The 21874-nt window shown below is 43.5% G+C and overlaps 1 protein-coding gene across 4 annotated transcripts; it reads right to left on the bottom strand.

Moving 5' to 3' along the window:
* Positions 1-6559: 6559 nt before the first annotated feature.
* On the bottom strand, positions 6560-21252 carry LOC140455422 (class I histocompatibility antigen, F10 alpha chain-like). 4 transcript variants are annotated; one of them, XM_072550279.1, is made up of 7 exons: positions 21061-21252; positions 16711-16971; positions 13213-13488; positions 12817-13095; positions 12135-12242; positions 11694-11726; positions 6560-7587 (listed from the first exon to the last, which is right to left on the bottom strand). In XM_072550279.1, the coding sequence occupies exons 1-7, from the start codon at positions 21137-21139 to the stop codon at positions 7526-7528; spliced, it is 1098 nt and encodes a 365-aa protein (XP_072406380.1). In that variant the 5' UTR covers positions 21140-21252; the 3' UTR covers positions 6560-7525. The 4 variants fall into 4 exon arrangements, with proteins under 4 accessions (XP_072406380.1, XP_072406381.1, XP_072406382.1 ...); XM_072550280.1 differs by lacking the exon at positions 6560-7587 and adding an exon at positions 11229-11427; XM_072550281.1 differs by lacking the exons at positions 6560-7587; positions 11694-11726; positions 12135-12242 and adding an exon at positions 12265-12443.
* Positions 21253-21874: the final 622 nt, after the last annotated feature.

Here is a 21874-nt window from a genome sequence, read left to right as displayed (position 1 = left end):
CAGCCTCGATGCTCCTGGGAAAACAGCCCCAGCCTATGCAGCCTCTCCCTGCAGCTCAGATCCTCCAACCCTGGCAACATCCTAATAAATCTTTTCTGAACCCTTTCAAGTTTCACAACATCTTTCTGATAGGAAGGAGACCAGAACTGCACGCAATATTTTAACAGTGGCCTAACCAATGTCCTGTACAGCCACAACATGACTTCCCAACTCCTGTACTCAATACTCTGACCAATAAGGGAAAGCATTCTAAATTCCTTCTTCACTATCCTATCTACCTGAGACTCCACCTTAAAGGAGCTAAGAACGTGCACTCCAAGATCTCTTTGTTTAGGAACACTCCCTAGGACCTTACCATTAAGTGTATAAGTTCTGCTAAGATTTGCTTTCCCAAAATGCAGCACCTTGCATTTATCTGAATTAAACTCCATCTGCCACTTCTCAGCCCATTGACCCATCTGGTCCAGATCCTGTTGTCATCTGAGGTACCCCTCTTCGCTGTCCACTACACCTCCAATTTTGGTGTCATCTGCAAACTTACTAACTGTACCCCTTATACTTGCATCCAAATCATTTATGTAAATGACAAAAAGTAGAGGACCCAGCACCGATCCTTGTGGCACTCCACTGGTCACAGGCCTCCAGTCTGAAAAACAACTCTCCACCACCACCCTCTGTCCTTCTACCTTTGAGCCAGTTCTGTATCCAAATGGCTAGTTCTCCCTGTATTCCATGAGATCTAACCTTGCTCACCAGTCTCCCATGGGGAACCTTGTCGAACGCCTTACTGAAGTCCATACAGATTACATCTACTGCTCTGCCCTCATCAATCTTCTTTGTTACTTCTTCAAAAAACTCAATCAAGTTTGTGAGATATGATTTCCCAAACACAAAACCATGTTGACTATCCCGAATCAGTCCTTGCCTTTCCAAATACATGTGCATCCTGTCCCTCAGGATTCCCTCCAACAACTTGCCCACCACCGAGGTCAGGCTCACCGGTCTATAGTTCCCTGGCTTGTCCTTCTTAAACAGTGGCACCATGTTAGCCAACCTCCAGTCCCCCGGCACCTCACCTGCGGCTATCAATGATACTAATATCTCAGCAAGAGGCCCAGCAATCACTTCCTAGCTTCCCACAGAGTTCTCGGGTACACCTGATCAGGTCCTGGGGATTTATCCACTTTTAACCGTTTCAAGACATCCAGCATTTCCTCCTCTGTATTCTGGACATGTTGCAAGATGTCACCAACTATTTCCCTACAGTCTATATCTTCCATATCCTTTTCCACAGTAAATACTGATACAAAATATTAATTTAGTATCTCCCCCATTTTCTGTGGCTCCATACAAAGGCTGCCTTGCTGATCTTTGAGGGGCCCTATTCTCTCCCTTGTTACCCTTTTGTCCTTAATATATTTGCATTTGGATTCTCCTTAATTCTATTTGCCAAAGCTATGTCATGTCCCCATTTTGCCCTCCTGATTTCACTCTTAAATATACTCTTACTTTCTTTATACACTTCTAAGGATTCACACGATCTATCATGTCTGTACCTGACATATGCTTCCTTCTTCTTCTTAACCAAACCCTCAATTTCTTTAGTCATCCAGCATTCCCTATACCTACTAGCCTTCCCTTTCACCCTGACAGGAATATACTTTCTCTGGATTCTTATTATTTCATTTCTGAAGGCTTCCCATTTTCCAGCCATCCCTTTACCTGCGAACATCTGCCTCCAATCAGCTTTCGAAAGTTCTTGCCTAATGCTGTCAAAATTGACTTTTCTCCAATTTAGGACTTCAACGTTTAGATCTGGTCTATCCTTTTCCATCACTATTTTAAAACAGATAGAATTATGGTCGCTGGCCCAAAAGTGCTCCCCCACCGACACCTCAGTCACCTGCCCGGCCTTATTTCCCAACAGTAGGTCAAGTCTTACACCTTCTGGATTAGTGGTGCTGGAAGAGCTTCTCTAGGAGGTACATCCACTTACTGAATCAGAAAATTGTCTTGTACACACTTAAGAAATTCCTCTCCATCTAAACCTTTAACACTATGGCAGTCCCAGTCGATGTTTGGAAAGTTAAAATCCCCTACTATAACCGCCCTATTATTCTTACAGATAGCTGAGATCTCCTTCCAAGTTTGTTTCTCAATTTCCCTCTGACTACTGGGAGGTCTATAATAAAATCCCAATAAGGTGATCATCCCTTTCTTATTTCTCAGTTCCATCCAAATAACTTCCCTGGATGTATTTCCAGGAATATCCTCCCTTAGCACAGCTGTAATGCTATCCCTTATCAAAAATGCCACTCCCCTTCCTCTTTTGCCTCCCTTTCTATCCTTCCTATAGCATTTGTATCCTGGAACATTAAGCTGCCAGTCCTGCCCATCCCTGAGCCATGTTTCCGTAATTGCTCTGATATCCCAGTCCCATGTTCCTAACCATGCCCTGAGTTCATCTGCCTTCCCTGTTAGGCCCCTTGCATTGAAATAAATGCAGTTTACTTTATTAGTCCTACCTTGTCCCTGCCTGCCCTGACTGTTTGACTCACTTCTGTTCTCAGCTGTACCAGTCTCAGATTGATCTCTTTCCTCACTATCTCCCTGGGTCCCACCACCACCTCCACCCCTCCACCCCTCCCAAACCTTACTAGTTTAAATCCTCCCAAGCAGTTCTCACAAATGTCCCTGCCAGTATATTAGTCCGCTTCCAATTTAGGAGCAATCCGTCCTTCTTGTACAGGTCACTTCTAACCCAAAAGAGATTCCAATGATCCAAAAGTGTGAATCCTTTTCCCATACTCAGCCATGCATTCATCAGCTCTATCCTCCTATTCCTGCCCTCACTAGCTCGTCGCACTGGGAGCAGTCCAGATATTACTCCCCTTCAGGACCTCCTTTATAAATTTCTGCCTAACTCTCTGTAATCTCCCTTCAGAATCTCAACCTTTTCCCTTCCTATGTCTTTGGTTCCAATGTGGACAATGACCTCCTGCTGGCCCCTCTCCCCCTTGAGAACATTCTGCACCCTCTCTGAGACATCCTTGATCCTGGCACCAACACACCATTCTGCTTTTTCTCTGCTGGCCACAGAAGCGTCTGACCGTACCTCGGACTACAGAATCCCCTAACACAATTGATCTCTTGGAAGCCGACGTACCCCTCATTGTATTTGAGCCAGTCTCAATACCAGAAACTTGGCTGTTCGTGTTGCGTTCCCCTGAAAATCCATCACCCCCTACATTTTCCAAAACAGCATACCTGTTTGAAATGGGTATATCCACAAAAGCCTCCTGTCCTAGCCGACCTCTCTCGCCCTTCCTGGAGTTAATCCATTTGTGTGACTGTATCTGAGACTTTCCCCCCTTCCTATAACTGCCATCTATCACATACTGTTGCAAATTCCTCATTGCTTCTATCTGTCTCGCCAACTGATTCACTCGATCTGATACGATTCACATCCAACAGCATTTATGGCAGATATAGAGAACACAGTAAATCGAACAGTACAGCACAGAACAGTCCACAATGTTGGGCGGACCACTGATCCTCATGTATGCACCCTCGAATTTCTGTGACCATATGCATGTCCAGTAGTCTCTTAAATGTTCCCAATGACCTTGCCTCCACAACTGCTGCTGGCAATGCATTCCATGCTCTCACAACACTCTGTGTAAAGAACCCGCCTCTGACATCCCCTCTATACTTTCCTCCAACCAGTTTAAAACTACTACCCCTCGTGTTAGTCACTTCTGCCCTGGGAAATAGTCTCTGGCTATCAAATCTATCTATGCCTCTCATTATCTTGTATACCTCAATTAGGTCCCCTCTCCTCCTCCTTTTCTCCAATGAAAAAAGTCCGAGCTCAGTCAACCTCTCTTCATAAGATAAGCCCTCCAGACCAGGCAGCATCCTGGTAAACCTCCTCTGAACCCTCTCCAAAGCATCCACATTTTTCACATAATGGGGCGACCAGAACTGGACGCAGTATTCCAAGTGTGATCTAACCAAAGTTTTATAGAGCTGCCACAAGATCTCACAACTCTTAAAATCAATCCCCCTGTAAATGAAAGCCAAAACACCATATGCTTTCTTAACAACCCTGTCCACATGGGTGGCCATTTTAAGGGATCTATGTACATGCACACCAAGATCCCTCTGTTCCTCCACACTGCCAAGAATCCTATCCTTAATCCTGTACTCAGCTTTCAAATTCAACCTTCAAAAATGCATCACCTCACATTTATCCAGATTGAACTCCATCTGCCACCTCTCAGCCCATCTCTGCATCCTGTCAATGTCCCACTGCAGCCTACAACAGCCCTCTATACTGTCAATGACACCCCCAACCTTTGTGTCATCTGCAATCTTGCTGACCCATCCTTCAATCCCCTCATCCAAGTCATTAATAAAAATTACAAACAGTGGAGGCCCAAGGACAGATCCCTGTGGAACACCACTCACCACAGACTTCCAGGCAGAATATTTTCCTTCTACTACCACTCACTGTCTTCTGTTGGCCAGCCAATTCTGTATCCAGACAGCTAAGTTCCCCTGTATCCCATTCCTCCTGACCTTCGGAATGAGCCTACCATGGGGAACCTTATCAAATGCCTTGCTAAAGTCCATATAAACCACATCCACAGCTCTACCCTCATCAACTTTTCTAGTCACATCCTCAAAGAATTCTATAAGGTTTGTGAGGCATGACCTGCCCATCACAAAGCCGTGTTGACTGCATTTAATCATGCCATGCTCTTCCTGATGGTCATAAATCCTATCCCTCAGAATCCTTTCTAACACCTTGCAGACGACAGACGTGAGACTTACTGGTCTGTAATTGCCGGGGATTTCCCTATTTCCTTTCTTGAAGAGAGAAATTACATTTGCCTCTTTCCAGTCCTCAGGTATGACTCCAGTGGAGAGTGAGGATGCAAAGATCTTCGCAAGTGGCAAAGCAACTGCATTTCTCGTTGCCGAGGACAAATCTGGTCCGGGCCTGGCAACTTGTCAATCTTAATGTTTGACAAAATTTTCAGCACATCAGCTTCCTCTATCTCTATCCATTCCAGCATGCACACCTGCTCTTCATAGGTTTCATTCACTACAAAGTTCGTTTCTTTCGTAAAGACAGAAGCAAAAAACTCATTTAGGGTTTCCCCTACCTCCTCAGACTCCACACACAAGTTCCCTATGCTATCCCTGATTGGTCCTACTCTTTCTTTGACCATTCTCCTATTCCTCACATAAGTGTAAAATGCCTTTGTGTTCTCCCTAATCCATTCTGCCAAGCCTTTCTTGTGCCCCCTCCTGGCTCTCCTCAGACCATTTTTGAGCTCCTTCCTCGCCTGCCTGTAATCCTCTAGAGCTGAGCTTGACCCTAACTTCCTCCACCTTATGTAAGCCCCCTTCTTCCTTTTGATGAGTAGCTCCACCACTCTCATTATCCAAGGTTCCTTTATCTTACCCCTTCTTGCCTGTCTCAGAGGGACATATTTATTCATCACTTGCAACAACTGTTCCTTAAACAGTCTCCACATGTCTATAGTGCCTTTACCATGGAACAATTGCTCCCAATCCATGCTTCCTAACTCATGTCTAATCGCATCATAGTTTCTCTTCCCCAATCATAGTTTCTCTTCCCCAATTAAATATCCTCCCATTTTGCCTAATCCTCTCCTTCTCCATAGCTATGTAGAATGTGAAGCAGTGTGCCTACATTCTATGTAGAATATGGGCGGCACGGTGGCACAGTGGTTTGCACTGCTGCCTCACAGCGCCAGAGACCCGGGTTTAATTCCTGCCTCAGGCGACTGACTGTGTGGAGTTTGCACTTTCTCCCCGTGTCTGTGTGGGTTTCCTCCGGGTGCTCCGGTTTCCTCCCACAGTCCAAAGATGTGCAGGTCAGGAGAATTGACCATCCTAAATTGCCCGTAGTGTAGGTAAGGGGTAGATGTAAGGGTATGGGTGGGTTGCGCTTCGGAGGGCTGGTGTGGACTTGTTCGGCCGAAGGGCCTGTTTCCACACTGTAAGTAATATAATCCGCACTAACCGTTAAACTCTCTTTAAACTCCCACATCTGACAAGAAGTACATATCAATGCAAAGACCGTTTTTGCTCCTTCACAATCTACAGACACAGAAAATAACACCAACTTATTCCTCTACAAACACTGCCCCAGTATAAATTAATAGCTATGGCTTATATTTTAAGTTTAAGCAAGAGACTTATCTCCAAAAAACATATAATCAAGAAAGATTCCATTATACTCACAACTGCAGTCTTTCTCTTGGACAGACTTAAAACAACAATTAACTTATCTGATTCTGTACTGTGAACTTGACCCAACAGTTCTTCCAAGATTAGTTGTGAATTTCACTATTTGTTAATTTTCCCAGATGCACTCCGATGTCCAGTGATACACGAATTCAAACAACAAATGCAGTAACTGTGCAGGTTCTCTCTCTCCCACTCTCTCTCCTGCACTGTCCTCACCATGTCTTGTATTTTTGTTAAAAATCACACAACACCAGGTTATTTTACAACAGGTTCAATTTGAAGCACACTAACTTTTGGAGTGACGCTCCTTAATCAGGTGATAGTGGAGGGCTCGATCGTAACACAGACTTTATAACAAATATTTACAGTGGTGATGTAACTGAAATTATATATTGAAAAATTGAATGCCTGTTAAGCCTTTCATCTGTTAGAATACAGTGATAGTTTCACTTCTTTCATGTGTAAATTACAAAACCTTTTTTTAAAAATTGCATTCTCAGATTAGCTGTTAACAATGGTGATAACTAGACAATATGTTGAAGGTGTTAGCCCCCTGTGTTCTCTGTCTATGCCATGATGTTTAAATTGATTCTAAAACAGAGTTTTACATAAATTCATGCAGTTTTTGAGCTCAGAGTTCTACATGAATGTATGCAGTTTTTGAGCAAAGTGCAATATAACTCTACAAGTACAAATTCACCCCACAAAATATATGTGTGCATGTGGGTCTTTGTCTGTGTGTGTGTGTGTGTGTGTGTGTGTCTGTCTGTCTGGTGTGGGGGTTGTGAGTGTGAGAAAGTGTGTGTGTGTTTGTGTGTGTGTGTGTGTAGTGAGTGCAGAGTGTCTTAAGTCTGTGAGGGGGTGCATGTGTGAGTGTGGGACTGTGTGTCTATGAGGGTGCGTGTGGGTGTCTGTGTGCGTGTCTGTGTGTACCTGTGCCCGTGTGTATGTGAGAGTGTGTGTGTAGGAATATCTGTGTGTGTGTGTGTGTGTGTGTGTGTGTAGTGCAATGGTGGTCACCTGTAATGTGACATGAACCCAAGGTCCCGGTTGAGGCCCTCCCTATGGGTACCGAACTTAGCTGTCAGCCTCTGCTCGGCCACTTTTCTCTGCTGCCTGTCCCGAAGTCCATTTTGGAGGATGGTCACCCAAAGGTCCGAGGCTGAATGTCCTGGATCACTGAAGTGTTCCCCAACTGGGAGGGAACCCTCCTGTCTGTTGATTGTTGTGCGGTGCCCATTCATCCGTTGTTGTAGCCTTTGCTCGGTTTCCCCAATGTACCATGTCTCAGGGCATCCTTGCCTGCAACGTATAAGATAGACAACGTTGGCTGAGTCACATGAGTACCTGCCATGTACAAGGTGGGAGGTGTTCCTACGCGTAATAGTGGTATCTGTGTCCACAATCTGACACGTCTTGCATTGTCCACTGCTGTTCTTTTGTAAGCTTTAAAGGTGAGAGTACAAAATACTTCAGCAATTTGGTCAATAATTTGGCTTGCTGCTTGAGAGATGTGAAGTCAGTCGCTCACTGTCCCTGTAGCCACAAGAGATCATATTCCTCTTTGCTTTGCCTTGCTTCACTCCACCTCACAGGGTTGTCATTTGAAATTCCCCTGCTCACCTTTACTACAGGGTTTTTCTCCAGGTAATCAATGTGTTCATATCTGGAGACATGTTCTGCCTGCATATCTTGTTTTTTAAATGAAACACACATGTTGCAATTAGAAGTTCAAAATATCCATCAGTGATCCTGTGTTATGGTCATGACAGTTTCACAAAGATTTAATGACACAGCTCAGACTACTGGAAACTAGAGTCCGTGGCTGATTACAAGTTCTACCCTCTTGATTTCAGATGAGACAACAGACACACCAAGTACAGGCCAACTGGTGATGCCTTTTTTTTGGAATAACAGCAGATTCTGAGGTTCAAGAGGATTTGCTTTCTTGAGCAGCAACACATGAAACAACCAAAAGGGAAGCTATTTTTGAAGGAGTCACATTGGCAAAGCTTGGGCTTCAGTTATCATCGGAGAAATGAAGTGACCATATGACTGGTGGTGCTCCAGCAATGGGCACATCTTAGGAGGGATCAGTTATTCGAGTCAAAAAAGAAATGGATCGCTTTAACCTTCTTCCACGTGACCTGATTGCATTCCACTGCTTCATTCATCAAGAGGATCTGTCCACACATTCTCTGCTGCTGAGCACCATCAGGTTCTTACCCTGACCTAAAATCTATGCCCCCTGCTCATTGATGCCTCCACCAAGGGGAAATGTTTCTTCCTGCCTATCCTGTCGATACCCCTCATACTCTTATACATCTCAATCATGTCTGCCCCTCACAGTACTCTGCATTCAGGAAAACATCTCTCTCTTTATAACTGAAACTCTGAAGCCCAGGTGATATTCTGGTAAATCTCCCCTGCACCCTCTGTGGGCTAACCAATATTTTATACAGTTCCAGCATAACTTCACTGATATTAGCCCAACAGGTTTAATTAGAATACTAGCTTTCAGAGCGCTGCTCCTTCATCAGGTGATTGTGGAAGACACAATTGTAAGATACAGAATTTAAAGCAAAAGCTTACAGTGTGATGGAACTGAAATTTTATATTAAAAAGTACTTTGATTGTTTGTTAAATCTCTCATCTGTTAGAATGACCATGATAGTTTCACTTCTTTCATATGTAAATCACAACACTTTTTTTAAAAGTAACAGTCTCAGGTTAACTTTAACAATTGGTGTCAGTCCAGATGAGTTGTTGAAGGTGTTAGCCCCCTATGTTCCCTGTTTAGACTGATTGTAATCTAAAACATGAGTTAACAGAGTCTTACATGGATTCATGCAGTTTTTCAGCAAAGTTCAATGTAACTCTACAAGTACAAATTCACCCCACACAAACATATGTATGTATGTTTGTGTGTGTATGTCTGTGTGTGTTTGTGTGTCTGTGTGTCTGTGTGTGTGTGTGTGTGTGTGTGTGTGTGAATGTCTAGGGTGGGGGTTTGTGAGTGTCTGTGAGAGAGAGTGTATCTGTGTGAGTGTAAAGTGATCTAAGTCTGTGAGAGGGTGCATGTGTGAGTGTGGGAGTATGTGTGTGCGTGTCTGTAGGAGTGTCTGTGTGTCTGGGGTGGGGGATTGTGAGTGTCTGTGAGGGAGAGTCTATATATGTGTGTGAGTGTAAAGTGGTCTAAGTCTGTGAGAGGATGCATGTGTGAGTGTGGGAGTGTGTGTCGTCTGTAGGAGTGTGTGTGTGCGTGTCTGTAGGAGTGTCTGTGTGTCTGGGGTGGGGGATTGTGAGTGTCTGTGAGGGAGAGTCTATATATGTGTGTGAGTGTAAAGTGGTCGAAGCTGATAGCTAAGTTTGGTACCCATAGGGAGGCCTCAACCAGGACCTTGGGTTCATGTCACACTCCAGGTGACCACCATTGCATTATACACACATGCAGAGACACTCCTACACACACACAGACACACACACAGACATACATACAGATATACGCACCGATACACAGACACGCACACAGACACTCCCACACTCACACATACATCCTCTCACAGACTTTGACCCCTTCACACTCACACACACATATACACTCTCTCTCTCACAGACACTCACAACCCCCCACCCCAGACACACACACCGACAGACACACACACACTCACTCTCCTACAGACACACACATTCCCACAAACTTAGACCACAGGGGAAAACAGGGGGCTAACACCTTCAATATCTCAACATCTTATTTGTGTTGACACCAATTGTTACAGTTAACCTGAGAACGTAACTTTTAAAAAAGGTTTTGTGATTTACATATGAAAGAAGTGAAACTATTATGGTCATTCTAACTGATGAGAGCCTTAACAAACAATCAAGGTATTTTTCAATGTATAATTTCAGTTACATCACACTGTAAACTTTTGCTATAAATTCTGTATCTTACAATTGTGTCCTTCGCAACCACCTGATGAAGTAGAGCTCTCTGAAAGCTAGTGCTTCCAATAAAACCAGGTAAAAACAAAGACTGCAGATGCTGGAAACCAGATTCTGAATTAGTGGTGCTGGAAGAGCACAGCAGTTCAGGCAACATCCGAGGAGCAGTAAAATCGTCATTTCGGGCAAAAGCCCTTCATCAGGAATACAGGCAGAGAACCTGAAGCATGGAGAGATAAGTGAGAGGAGCGTGGGGGTGGGGAGAAAGTAGCATAAAGTACAATAGGTGAGTGGGGTTAGGGATGAAGGTGATAGGTCGGGGGCAGGGGGAGGTTGGACTGGATATGTGGAAAAGAAGATAGGCAGGTAGGACAAGTCAGGAGAAGTCAAGGGAACAGTACTGAGCTGGAAGTTTGGAACTGGGGTGACGTGGGGGAAGGGGAAATGAGGAAACTGTTGAAGTCCACATCGATGCCCTGGGGTTGAAGTGTCCTGAGGCGGAAGATAAGGCGTTCTTCCTCCAGGCATCTGGTGGTGAGGGAGCGGTGGTGAAGGAAGCCCAGGACCTCCCGTTAAACCTGTTGGACTATAACCTGGTGTTGAGTGATTTTTAACTTTGTACACTCCAGTCCAACACCAACATCTCCAAACCATTCCCTGATATTAAACTCCATGCCTTGGCCAGACTGTATATATCCTCCTGTAATCTAACGCTATCCCCCTCACTATTTATCCAGCTATTTAATAACATCTGCGAACTTACTGATCAACCCTCTGACATTCAAGTCTAAATCATTTCTCTAAGCCACAAACAGTAAATATCACTGGCTGCTCGAACATTTATAAACCAATGCTAATTGTCCAGAGGGCAATTGAGAGTCAACCACTCTGCTGTGTGTCTGGAGTCACATGGAGGCAAGAACAGCTGGATTCCGTCTAAAAGGGAATTGATTAACCAGATGGGTTTTTATGTCAATTAACAATGGTTTCATTGTCATTACTAGATTCTTAATTTCAGAATTTTATTCAATTCATTTTAAACAGGAAAATTGAGGATTTTTATTTTTATTCAGTTCCAATGCCATAAAGTGATGTTTATATGTTCTTGGTTGGAGAAGTTCTTAACTACCCAGTTCACATTGGATTGGAGTTCAATTCACTTCCTGAATCATGAAGGAGCTGGAACAGAGACTTCAGAGACTGTAAATGAAAAAAAAAATAACGTGTCAGAACTCAAAGGGAGAAGGACTCGACTTGGAGGAAGTAAAGAGTCTGAGTTAGTCTTGAGAGGAGCAGCTTTGGGCTTTGAGGATCTGGACATTGAGTGAGTGGGCAATGAGGCATTTAGCAACTTGTATCTCCGAGGTACTCCCAGCATATGGAAATCAGATGAATCAGTAAGTAAGAAATGTCACTTAATTAGAAACAGATTTCATTCCCAAATATTTGGTCTTTCAAGCACTTACTGTGAGCGATCATGTATGTTCCATTTGGTGAATCTGCAGAACAAACATAAATGTCCGTTAGGATGGGGAATGGTTCATTTTCAGAGAATGAGAACACAACAAGTGTGAGGGAATAGAGATTGTTTAAGAATTCCTCACTTTCACACTCCTCTCCATCCTTACACTTTATGGAGATGCTGGAGATGTCTCCCATTGTATCAATATTCAGTCAGTGAGGATGGGAGTGTGTTTGATGGGTTTAATGATCAATATTAGATCTGGTCTGGGCTGATCACATAAAGGATGATCAGGCAGGGAACAAGATGTATTTATATGTGTGTATCTGTGTGTGGGAATTCAATCAGTTCCCTTCCCCACAGTGTCCTGTGCTCCCAATACTGGAGATTCCCTCACACTCACCCAGTCCCCTCAGTTCTACATTCCCGTCTCTCTGATTCTTACCTCTCCATGGCTTTTTACAGATGATTATTCCGAATATTGTTGTTATTGCAGCGATTAATCCAATCACAATTACAAGATGGAAATGTTCCATGCTGTTTTTTGGAATTTCTGAAACATATTAAATAATATCATGATTTTCTCTGTTCCTGGATCCATTCCCAGTTTTGTGCTGACTAGGGACAATTTTAACTGATCCTGTGCATTGGGAATTGATGGCATCAGATGACATTTTAGCTTGATCCTCTCACAATTTCACTCTCCAGTGAAGTCTCTCAAGTTCCCATTGATGGGCTTGTAAATAATCTGGTACTGGAAAAAGAGAAAACAGAGAACCATCTTCAAATTAGAGTGAGGTCACTAGGAGTGAAATCAGGAAACAATTCCTTACAAAATTGGCAGTGGAAATGTGAAATTCGCTCAAGAAAATGCTGTGAGCACTGAGGATCAATGAAACATTTCCAGCCTGAGATCAGGAGGTTTCTGCTGGGGAAGGATAGCAAGACACATGGAGCGATATTAGATAAAGGAAGTGAGGGAATAGATCAGGCAGGACCTCACTGAATGATGGAACAGGCTCGAGGGGCTGAATAAAACTCTTGTTTCTGTATTAAACATGTGTATGTGTGTGTACACACATTCACAGATACTCACTCACTCATTCATTCATACTCCAGGTCCTTACCCCACTGATAGAGCTGGGCCTCTGCCAGGCTGCTGTGTTCAATTTGACAGGAATATTGATCCTCATCCCCAGCACTGATCTCAATCTTTTTCTGGATCTGGTGGGTCCCATCGTGGTTTGGTCGAACCCCCGAGGATTGGGTCTCAGACATGACCTCTCCATTCCTTAGCCAGGTCACCTCGATGTCTACAGGATAAAACCCAGTGACCAGGCAGGAGAGAGTGAGCGGCTTGTCCTGACCATTGGGCTCCGTCCTGGAGATGAACACTTCAGGCTGAACTGTGATGGGAAAGGGTGAAACCACAAAGAATAGACAGACACTGAATGGAATGGGAGAACGGTTTCATAGATCAGTGAGGTTAGATCAGAACATGGGATCAAAACTGAAATACATACCTTTCCTTGTGAAATATTCCTTTCCAGCTTTTAGATACCTCTTTAAAGATTCAACATAACCTTCTTCCAGATGTACTTTCCAGTAGTTGTTCCAGGAATCATCAGAATCCCATTTCTCTTTAGTCATCACTGCAATGGGATTGGATGCGATCCATTTCATTCTGTTTGGGTCTAAACTGATGAAGTCTTTTCCATCAAATCCAAATCTCATCGATGTCTTAATGCTGCCGTCATCACTGACCTCAACAGTAGTTATCCGTTGAAAAGTGTGAATTCCTGTCGGTGATCAAACTGGGATCAATAATTGATAATTTTAAAATTAAATTTGAAACAATCTGATGAAAGTGGAATGGGGATCCTGTATCAGGCCCAGGGTGAAGGGGTTACACACGGTGCTGATCCCCAGGGCCTGTGCTGTCAGAGGGTCCCAAACTCAGGCAGCACTGACCCTTTCTCCAGCTGCTGTCTCACACCTCAACCTGGAGCAAATAAGCAATATGCTCTCCAATCCAGGTCAGAATTCCAGCGCTCACATTCCCACTGTCCTGGACTGATAGCTTTGCTTGTTAAAGGTTCCATATTTTCCATCCTTTATTTCTTACTCACTCCTGGGACATACGTGTCACTGGCAGAGCCATCAGTTATTGCTCATCCCTAGTTGCCTTTAAGAAGGTGGTAGTGAGTAGCATTATTGACCTCCTGCAGTCCATATGCTGTTCATAGACTCACAATGCCCTTACGGAAGGAGTTCCAGGATTTTGACCCAGTGACACTGAAGGAATGGCATTAAAGTTTCAAGACAGGATGGTAAGTGGCTTGGAGGCGAACTTGCAAGTGCTGGTGGTGGTCCCATGTATGCGTTCCCCTTGTCTTACTAGATGGGAGAGGTCAGGGAATTAGAAATTGATGCCTCAGGATATTTGGTGAATTTTTGCAGTGCATCTTATTGATATTGCAAACTGCTATTACTGAGCTTCAGTGGTGGATGGGGTGCATACTTATACATGTGATGCCAATCCAGTGGGCTGTTTTGTCCCTGATGGTGTCAATTTTCTTGAATATTGTTGGAGCTCCATTATCCAAGAAAATGGAGAGTATTCCAACACACTGCTGACTTGTGCCTTGTAGATGTTGGACAGGCTTTGTGAAGTCAGGATGTGAGTTACTTTCTGCAATATTCCTATTCTGCAGTTGCCCTTGTTGCCATGCATTCATGTAGTGAGTCCAGTTGGGTTTCTGGTCAATGGCAAACACCCAGAATGTTGATTCTGTGAGACTGAGTGATGGCAATGCCATTGAATGTTAAGAGGCAGTGGTTAAATTGTGTCTTACTAAAGATGGTCATTGCCTGGCCTTGCCAAGGTGTTTTACTAAACCTTTATAAAACAATTCAATCCCATTATGACTTGGGTTTTTAATTTTGGGTTTGCAAAGAATGTGAGGGAGTGGGGAAAAGCTTCTGGTGAGATGGTGGTTGAGAAATGATCTTGGAAATAAAAGCACTACAGCTCTGATTTATCTTCTAATGATGGACCCAAATGTCTGTGCCAGGGGTTAGCTTAGGTTTTATGTTAGCGAGTTTTGAGAAAATTTGTAGCTCAGGTTGAGGCTCTGGATGTAGGTTTGCTCACTGAACTGGTAGGTTCATTTCCAGACATTTCATCACCCTACTAGATAACGTCTTCAGTGGGCCTCAGGTGATGCACTGCTCATAATTCCTGCTTTCTATTTATATGTTTGGGTTTCTTTGGGTTGGTGATGTCATTTCCTATGGTGAGGTCACTTTCTGTTCTTTTTTTTAGGGGTTGGCAGATTACGTCTATCTCAATGTGTTAGTTGATCGAGTTCCAGTTGGAATGCCATGCCTCTCGGAATTCTTATGCATGTCTTTGTTTAGCTTGTTCTAGAATGAATGTGTTGTCCCAGTCGAAGTAGTGTCGTTCTTTATCCGTATGTAAGGATAGTAGTGAGAGGGGGTCATGTTGTTTTGTGGCTAGTTGATGTTCATGTACCCTGGTGGCTAGTTTTCTGCCTGTTTGTCCAATGTAGTGTTTGTTATAGTCCTTGCACAGTATTTTGTAAATGATATTAGTTTTGCTTGTTGTCTGTGTAGGGTATTCCAAGTTAACTAGCTGCTGTTTTACTGTGTTGGTGGGTTTGTCGGCTACCATGATGCCAAGGGGTCTGAGTAGTCCGGCAGTCATTTCTGAGATGTCTTTGATGTAGGGGAGAGTGGCTAGGGTTTCTGGACGTATTTTGTCTGCATGTTTGGGTTTGTTGCTGAGAATTCGGTGGACTGTGTTCATTGGTTCCCATTCTTTTTGAACACACGGTATAGGTGATTTTCCTCTGCTCTGTGCAGTTCTTCTGTGCGGCAGTTTGTGTTGGCTCGTAGAAATAATGTTCTGATGCAGCTTCGTTTGTGGGTGTTGGGTTGATTACTTCTGTAGTTCGATATTTGGTCCGTATGTGCAGTTATCCTGCACACGCTGGTTTGAAGTTTCCCATTGGCTGCTCGCTCCACTTGGACATCTCGGAATGGCAGTTTGTTGTTGTTTTCCACCTCTGTAGTGAATTCTACGCCAGTAAGGGGATTGATGGTCTTGAAGGTTTCCTCTAATTTATTTTGTTTAGTGATGACAAAGGTGCCATCCATGTTGCGGACCCAAAGTTTGGGTTGGATGGTTGGCAGAGCAGACGAAAATCACCTATACCATCTAATCAAAAAGAATGGGTACCCAATGAACACAGTCCACCGAATTCTCAGCAACAAACCCAAACATGCAGACAAAACACGTCCAGAAACCCTAGCCACTCTCCCCTACATCAAAGACATCTTGGAAATGACTGCCAGACTACTCAGACCCCTTAGAATCATGGTATCCCACAAACCCACCAACACACTAAAACAGCAGATAATGAACATGAAAGACCCTATACAGACAAAAAGTAGAACTAATGTCATTTACAAAATACCGTGCAAGGACTATAACAACCACTACATTGGACAAACAGGCAGAAAACTAACCACCAGGATACACAAACATCAACTCGCCACAAAACACCATGACCCTCTCTCACTGCTATCCTTACATACAGATAAGGAAGGACACCACTTCGACTGGGACAACACATCTATCCTAGGACAAACCAAACAAAGACACACATGAGAATTCCTAGAAACTTGGTATTCCAACAGGAACTCTATCAACAAACACACTGAGTTAGACCCCATCTACCACCCCCTGAAAAGAAGAACAGAAGTGACCTCACCATAGGAAATGATATCACCAACCCAAAAAAACCCAAACAAATAAATAGAAAGCAGGAATTATGAGCAGTGCTTCGCCTGAGGCCCTCTGAAGATGTTACCTAGTAGGGTGATGAAACGTCTGGAAATGAACCTACCAGCTCAGTGAGCAAACCTACATCTAGGTTTCATGTCCCAGAAAACAAAAGGGAGCAAATTACATGGACTTTCTATAACTCTGATCTTACCTGATGTCTGGTTTATCCGTTTCATGACTGCATTCAAAGTTTTATTTGCCATGTTTGTATGCGTTACCACTAAATCTGAGATATAATCCCAGAATTGTGCATCAAAGGAGTCAGCCATGAACTGCTGCCTGGGGAAACATCGATGGATTTTACTGTCAAGATAACTTATTGCTTCTCCATTGACCGTTGCCAAGCTCATAACCTCAGGAAAATCGTTAATTCCCAACACAATTGTGTAAATTCCAGTGTGTACATTAGGGGCTGTAAAGCAAACAATGAACAGAACAATTTATGAACTACAAATGCAAGTATCATATTAATGTACCTGGACTCAATTGACCCTAATTACCTCAACCTCAGGAATATCACTTACACAAGAGATTAACACTTGAAGTGATTTTCAGGGAATGTTGCAAAGACACAATTAAAAGGACAGGTCAATAAACATTTACACACACTACCACAAATTAAAGTCAGCCCCATGCACATAGTAACAATCTCCAATAATCCCACCTCTTTATCACTCTGATAGAATCTTGTCTGATATTTTAAACAGAATCAGATTAAATTGGCCCACAATTGGTGGGTGCAAACACTCAGAATGGGGAGTAAACACAGAATTAGAGTCACTTAGACACTCAATGGAATCAGTGTGGACACACTCCAGGGATTGAAATCTTAAACAGAAAATCACCAACCTGGAAGAGTAACCTGAGACACATACAAGGCATGTATTTAAGATAAAGGGCAAAAGGGGATGTGAGGAAAACGTGGTAGGGTGGTGGGAATCGAAACTCACTGCCTGAAAGACTGGCCAAGGCAGAAACTTTCATAACATTTGGAAGCATTTGTTTAGATGTACACTTGTGATTTCAAGGCTACAGGCCAAGTGTTGGAAAGTAGGGTCAGAATATTAGGTAGTTGTTTTGAACTGGCACAGATGCAATGGATTCAATGGTCTTTTTGCATGCTGTAGATCTCTATGACACTGACAATGATGATGGGGACAGTCTCTGTCTCTCTCTCTGTCTCTCTTTCTCTCTCTCACACACACTCTGTCAAACAGGGGGATGGACAATCCAGAACAGGACCACCAGTGTCCACTGAGCTTATTAGCCGCCTTGACCTTATGTATGCTTCCCTTTTCCTCTCGGCTAGTTGTACGATTTCAAATTCATGGATATTGGCACCAGCACTGGGGAAGAAGGGAGCTGTTCTAATGGGATAAGCTCAAACTGAGTCGTGCTGGGACCAGAATCCTGGTAAATTCCACAACAAGTGATAGGACAGAATATGGAGAGGGTCAGGAATCGAACTTCAAGCCCAGCAGATAAGGGGGTAACAATGAAAATGGGGACAAGACAATACAGGACTGACGGTGTTGGCCTTACGTGCTTGCAATGTATAAAACAAGGTAAATTAGCTTGTACAGCAGCATGGAATTGGCAGCCACAATGTTGTGACGATCATAGAGACATGGCTGCAAGGGGTTCAGGGCTGGCAGCTAAATATCCAAACACACGTGTCTTATTGAAAGGACAGGCAGATGGGCAAAGGAGGTGGGGTTGCCTTATTAGTAGGAAATGAAATCGGTAGCAAAAAGTGAAAAACAATCAGAAAGTGTAGAATCTGTGTGGACAAAGTTGAAGAGCCACAAAGGGAAAAGACCCTGATGGGAATTCTGTCCAGGCATCCTCACAGTAGTCAGGGTCTGGGGCAGAAATAAATCAAGAGATAGAGAAGGTATGGAAAGAAAGGCACTATTATAAAATTCATGGGGAATTCAATATGCAGATGAATTGGGAAAATCAGGGTTGAATATGATAGAATTCACTCTATTCACTCTGCAGTTTTTGAGGGAGAAGCTTGAATCAGACGTAATGGTTTTACAATTGTGTCAAGGTAACTTCAAAGACATGAGGAAGGAGCAGACTGCAGCTCACTGGAAAGGGAGCCTAGCAGAATAAAATGATGGAGCAGCAATGGGAGGTGTATCTGGTGGTAATTTGGGAGGCACAGCAGAAATTCAACCCAAGAGACAAGAAACACACTAAGAGGAGGATGAGGCAACTATGGATGACGCCAGAAGTCAGGGACAGCATAAAAGCCAAAGAAAAATCATAAATATGGTGAAGGTAGGTGGAACCTGGGAAGCCTTTAAAAACCAACAGAAGACAACTGAAACGGAATCAGTGGTGAAGATGAAATAAGATGGGCTTTGCAGTAAGAAAAAAGAGGATTTTTAGGTATATAAAAGATAAGAGAGTGGGAAGAGTGGACATTGGACTACTGTAAATAGAGACTGGAGAAGTAGTAAAGAGGAACAAAGAAATGGTGGATTGAATAAATAAATCCTTGGTATGTGTCTTCACTGTGGAAAACACAAGAAGCATACTAGAACTTTGAGATTCGGGGGCAGAAGTGAGCGTTGTGGTCATCACACAGGACAAGCTGCTGGGGAAGCTGAAAGGTACAAAGGAGAATAGGCTACATCCCAGAATTCTGAAGAAGATACTTGAGGAGATTGGAGAGGTGCATTAGTGGTCATCTTTCAGGAGTCACTGGGGTCAAGGATGGACCCAGGGGACTGGAAAATAGCTGAAATAACCTCCCTGTTTAAGAAGGGAGGGAGGCAGAATATGGAAATTGTAGGCCAGTTGTCTTGCCCTTGGTTGTTCATAAGACATTAGGGTCCATTATTAAGGATGAGATTGTGGAGTACTTGGAAGTGCAGAGTGAAATAGGAGAGAGACAGCCCAGCTTGGTCAAGGGGAGGTCATGCCTGACAAATCTGTCAGAAATCTTTGAGGAAGTAATTAAAATAACTCCATGAAGACTGGTATCCAACAAAGCAAGTCATTCTTTTTTTCCAGCTAGCTCTGAGCTAGCTCTCAGAGAAAGCAGAGCACCTGATGCTTTTGTTTATATCTGTCAGCCAGGGCTCCCTGATTGGACCAGGTTAACAGCCCCTCTGCTTAAAAAATTGTCCCTTAGGTCTCTTTTATATCTTTCCCCTCTAACCCTAAACCTATGCCCTCTAGTTCTGGACTTCCCCCACCCCAGGGAAAAGACTTTGTCTATTTATCCTAGCCATGCCCCTCATGATATTATAAATGTCTATAAGGTCACCCCTCAGCCTCCAACACTCCAGGGAAAACAGCCCAAACTTATTCAGCCTCTCCCTATAGCTCAAACTCTCCAACCTTGGTAACTTCCTTGTAAATCTTTTCTGAACCCTTTCAAGTTTCACAACATCTTTCCAATTGGAAGGAGACCAAAATTGCACGCAATATTTCAACAGTGGCCTAACCAATGTCCTGTACAGCCGCAACATGACCTCCCAACTCCTGTACTCAATACTCTGACCAATAAAGGAAAGTATACCAAATGCCTTCTTCACTATCCTATCTACCTGCGACTCCACTTTCAAGAATGTGCACTCCAAGGTCTCTCTGTTCAGCAACACTCCCTATGACTTTCCCATTAGGTCTATAAGTCCTGCTAAGATTTGCTTGCCCAAAATGCAGCACCTCGCACTTATCTGAATTAAACTCCATCTGCCAATTCTCAGCCCATTGGCCCATCTGATCAAGATCCTGTTGTAATCTGAGGTAACCCTCTTCATTGTCCACTACACCTCCAATTTTGGTGTCATCAGCAAATTTACTAACTATACCTCTTATGTTCACATCTGAATCATTTATATAAATGATGAAAAGTAGAGGAAAGCACCGATCCTTGTGGCACTCCACTGGTCACAGGCCTCCAGTCTGAAAGACAACTCTCCACCACGATCCTCTGTCTTCTACCTTTGAGCCAGTTCTGTATCCAAATGGTGAGTTCTCCCTGTATTCCATGATATCTAACCTTGCTCACCAGTCTCCCATGGGGAACCTTGTCAAACGCCTTACTGAAGTCCAGATAGATCACATCTACTGCTCTGCCCTTATCAATCCTCTTTGTCATTTCCTCAAAAAACTCAATTGAGTGGAGTCTCCTTCTCCTCCCCGCAGTGTTTACAAGACTTTAGACCAGGAACGATGAAGCTGTTTGGCTTCTCCCAATCAATGTGAAAATTAAAATTGTCCATTGGAACTATTTCCCATTTGCTCGGAGCTTCTCTGATTTCGGGGTTTCTACTTCCTGCTGTCAGGAGACCTGGACACAAATCCCATCAGAGTCTCCCAGACTGTGCTGCCTTCAATGTGTAAAAGATCAGGCTGGCTGTATAACAGGTGGCTGATCAAACATCTCCCATTTCAAACTCTCCCCAAGAGATTCACATTCACCCCAGACACAGAGAGAGAGAGAGAGAGAGAGAGAGAATGGAAAGCTGAATTCTGTACTTACCGGGAGAGACCCAGGAAAAACACAGGGAGAAGTTGAAAAGGATCAGCAACATTCTGGGAATCCACTGTCGTTCTTCCATTGGGAATTAAACATTTTGCGGGAGAAACAAAAACAGATGCTGTTTAAACTCAGAAAACAAAAACAAACAAATAACAATTGCGATTCCATTTTACGAGTCATGATTGAGTCTGCATGTTGGCTGGAAGCTGAAAGGAAGTAAAAATGTTTGTTGGGACCTTATATAATTGCTGTTGATCTTTGCTCGATTGTTGCAATCAGGGAACATGCCGGAGAATGATTGGCTAATCTTAGAAAAAAACCAATTGCATGAGCATAGCCCTCAGTCACCAGTTACCAGCAGTATCAATCTAAATGCAGGTTGAATGTCACTCTGAGCAACCACAGCTTCTATTTGGCTGGTACATTTCTCTGATGACACTCCAAGACACTTCACAAGACTCTGTGAAACAAAGTCTGACAATGTGCGAGAGAAGGACATACGGGACAGACAAACAAACAATTTCTCTGAGATGTGCAGCAAACAGCAAAGTGAGGTGGAACACTGGAGGAAGGGAATTGCTGAGCTCAGGATCTAAGTAGCTGAGAACACTGTCTCCTTGAGGGGGATGAATATAATTCAGGAAATTTAAAATGTCAGAATTAAAGGAGGGCAGAAATCTCAGAAGGCTGGAGGGCTGGAGGTGATTACACAGGTAGGGAGAAGCAAGTTCACAAAGCAGATTCAAACCTAGGCTGAGAAAGTGTAAAAATCTTTTCGGGCCAGGAACGTCAGTAAGTCAATGAACAGAGAATG

This window comes from Chiloscyllium punctatum, chromosome 30, assembly GCF_047496795.1.
Source record: "Chiloscyllium punctatum isolate Juve2018m chromosome 30, sChiPun1.3, whole genome shotgun sequence".
NCBI lineage: Eukaryota > Metazoa > Chordata > Chondrichthyes > Orectolobiformes > Hemiscylliidae > Chiloscyllium > Chiloscyllium punctatum.
Note: the sequence above shows the minus strand (reverse complement) of the source record. Positions and strands in the feature narration are given on the sequence as shown.

Bases quoted from the DNA above. Each gene is read 5' to 3' on its own strand.
- LOC140455422 (XM_072550279.1), bottom strand. From the start codon at position 21,139: ATGGAAGAACGACAGTGGATTCCCAGAATGTTGCTGATCCTTTTCAAC. The intron at 16,972-21,060 runs GTAAGTACAGAA...TTTGCTTTACAG, and splicing joins TTTTTCCTGGGTCTCTCCCG to CCCCTAATGTACACACTGGA. The intron at 13,489-16,710 runs GTAAGATCAGAG...GATCACCGACAG, and splicing joins ACGGATAAACCAGACATCAG to GAATTCACACTTTTCAACGG.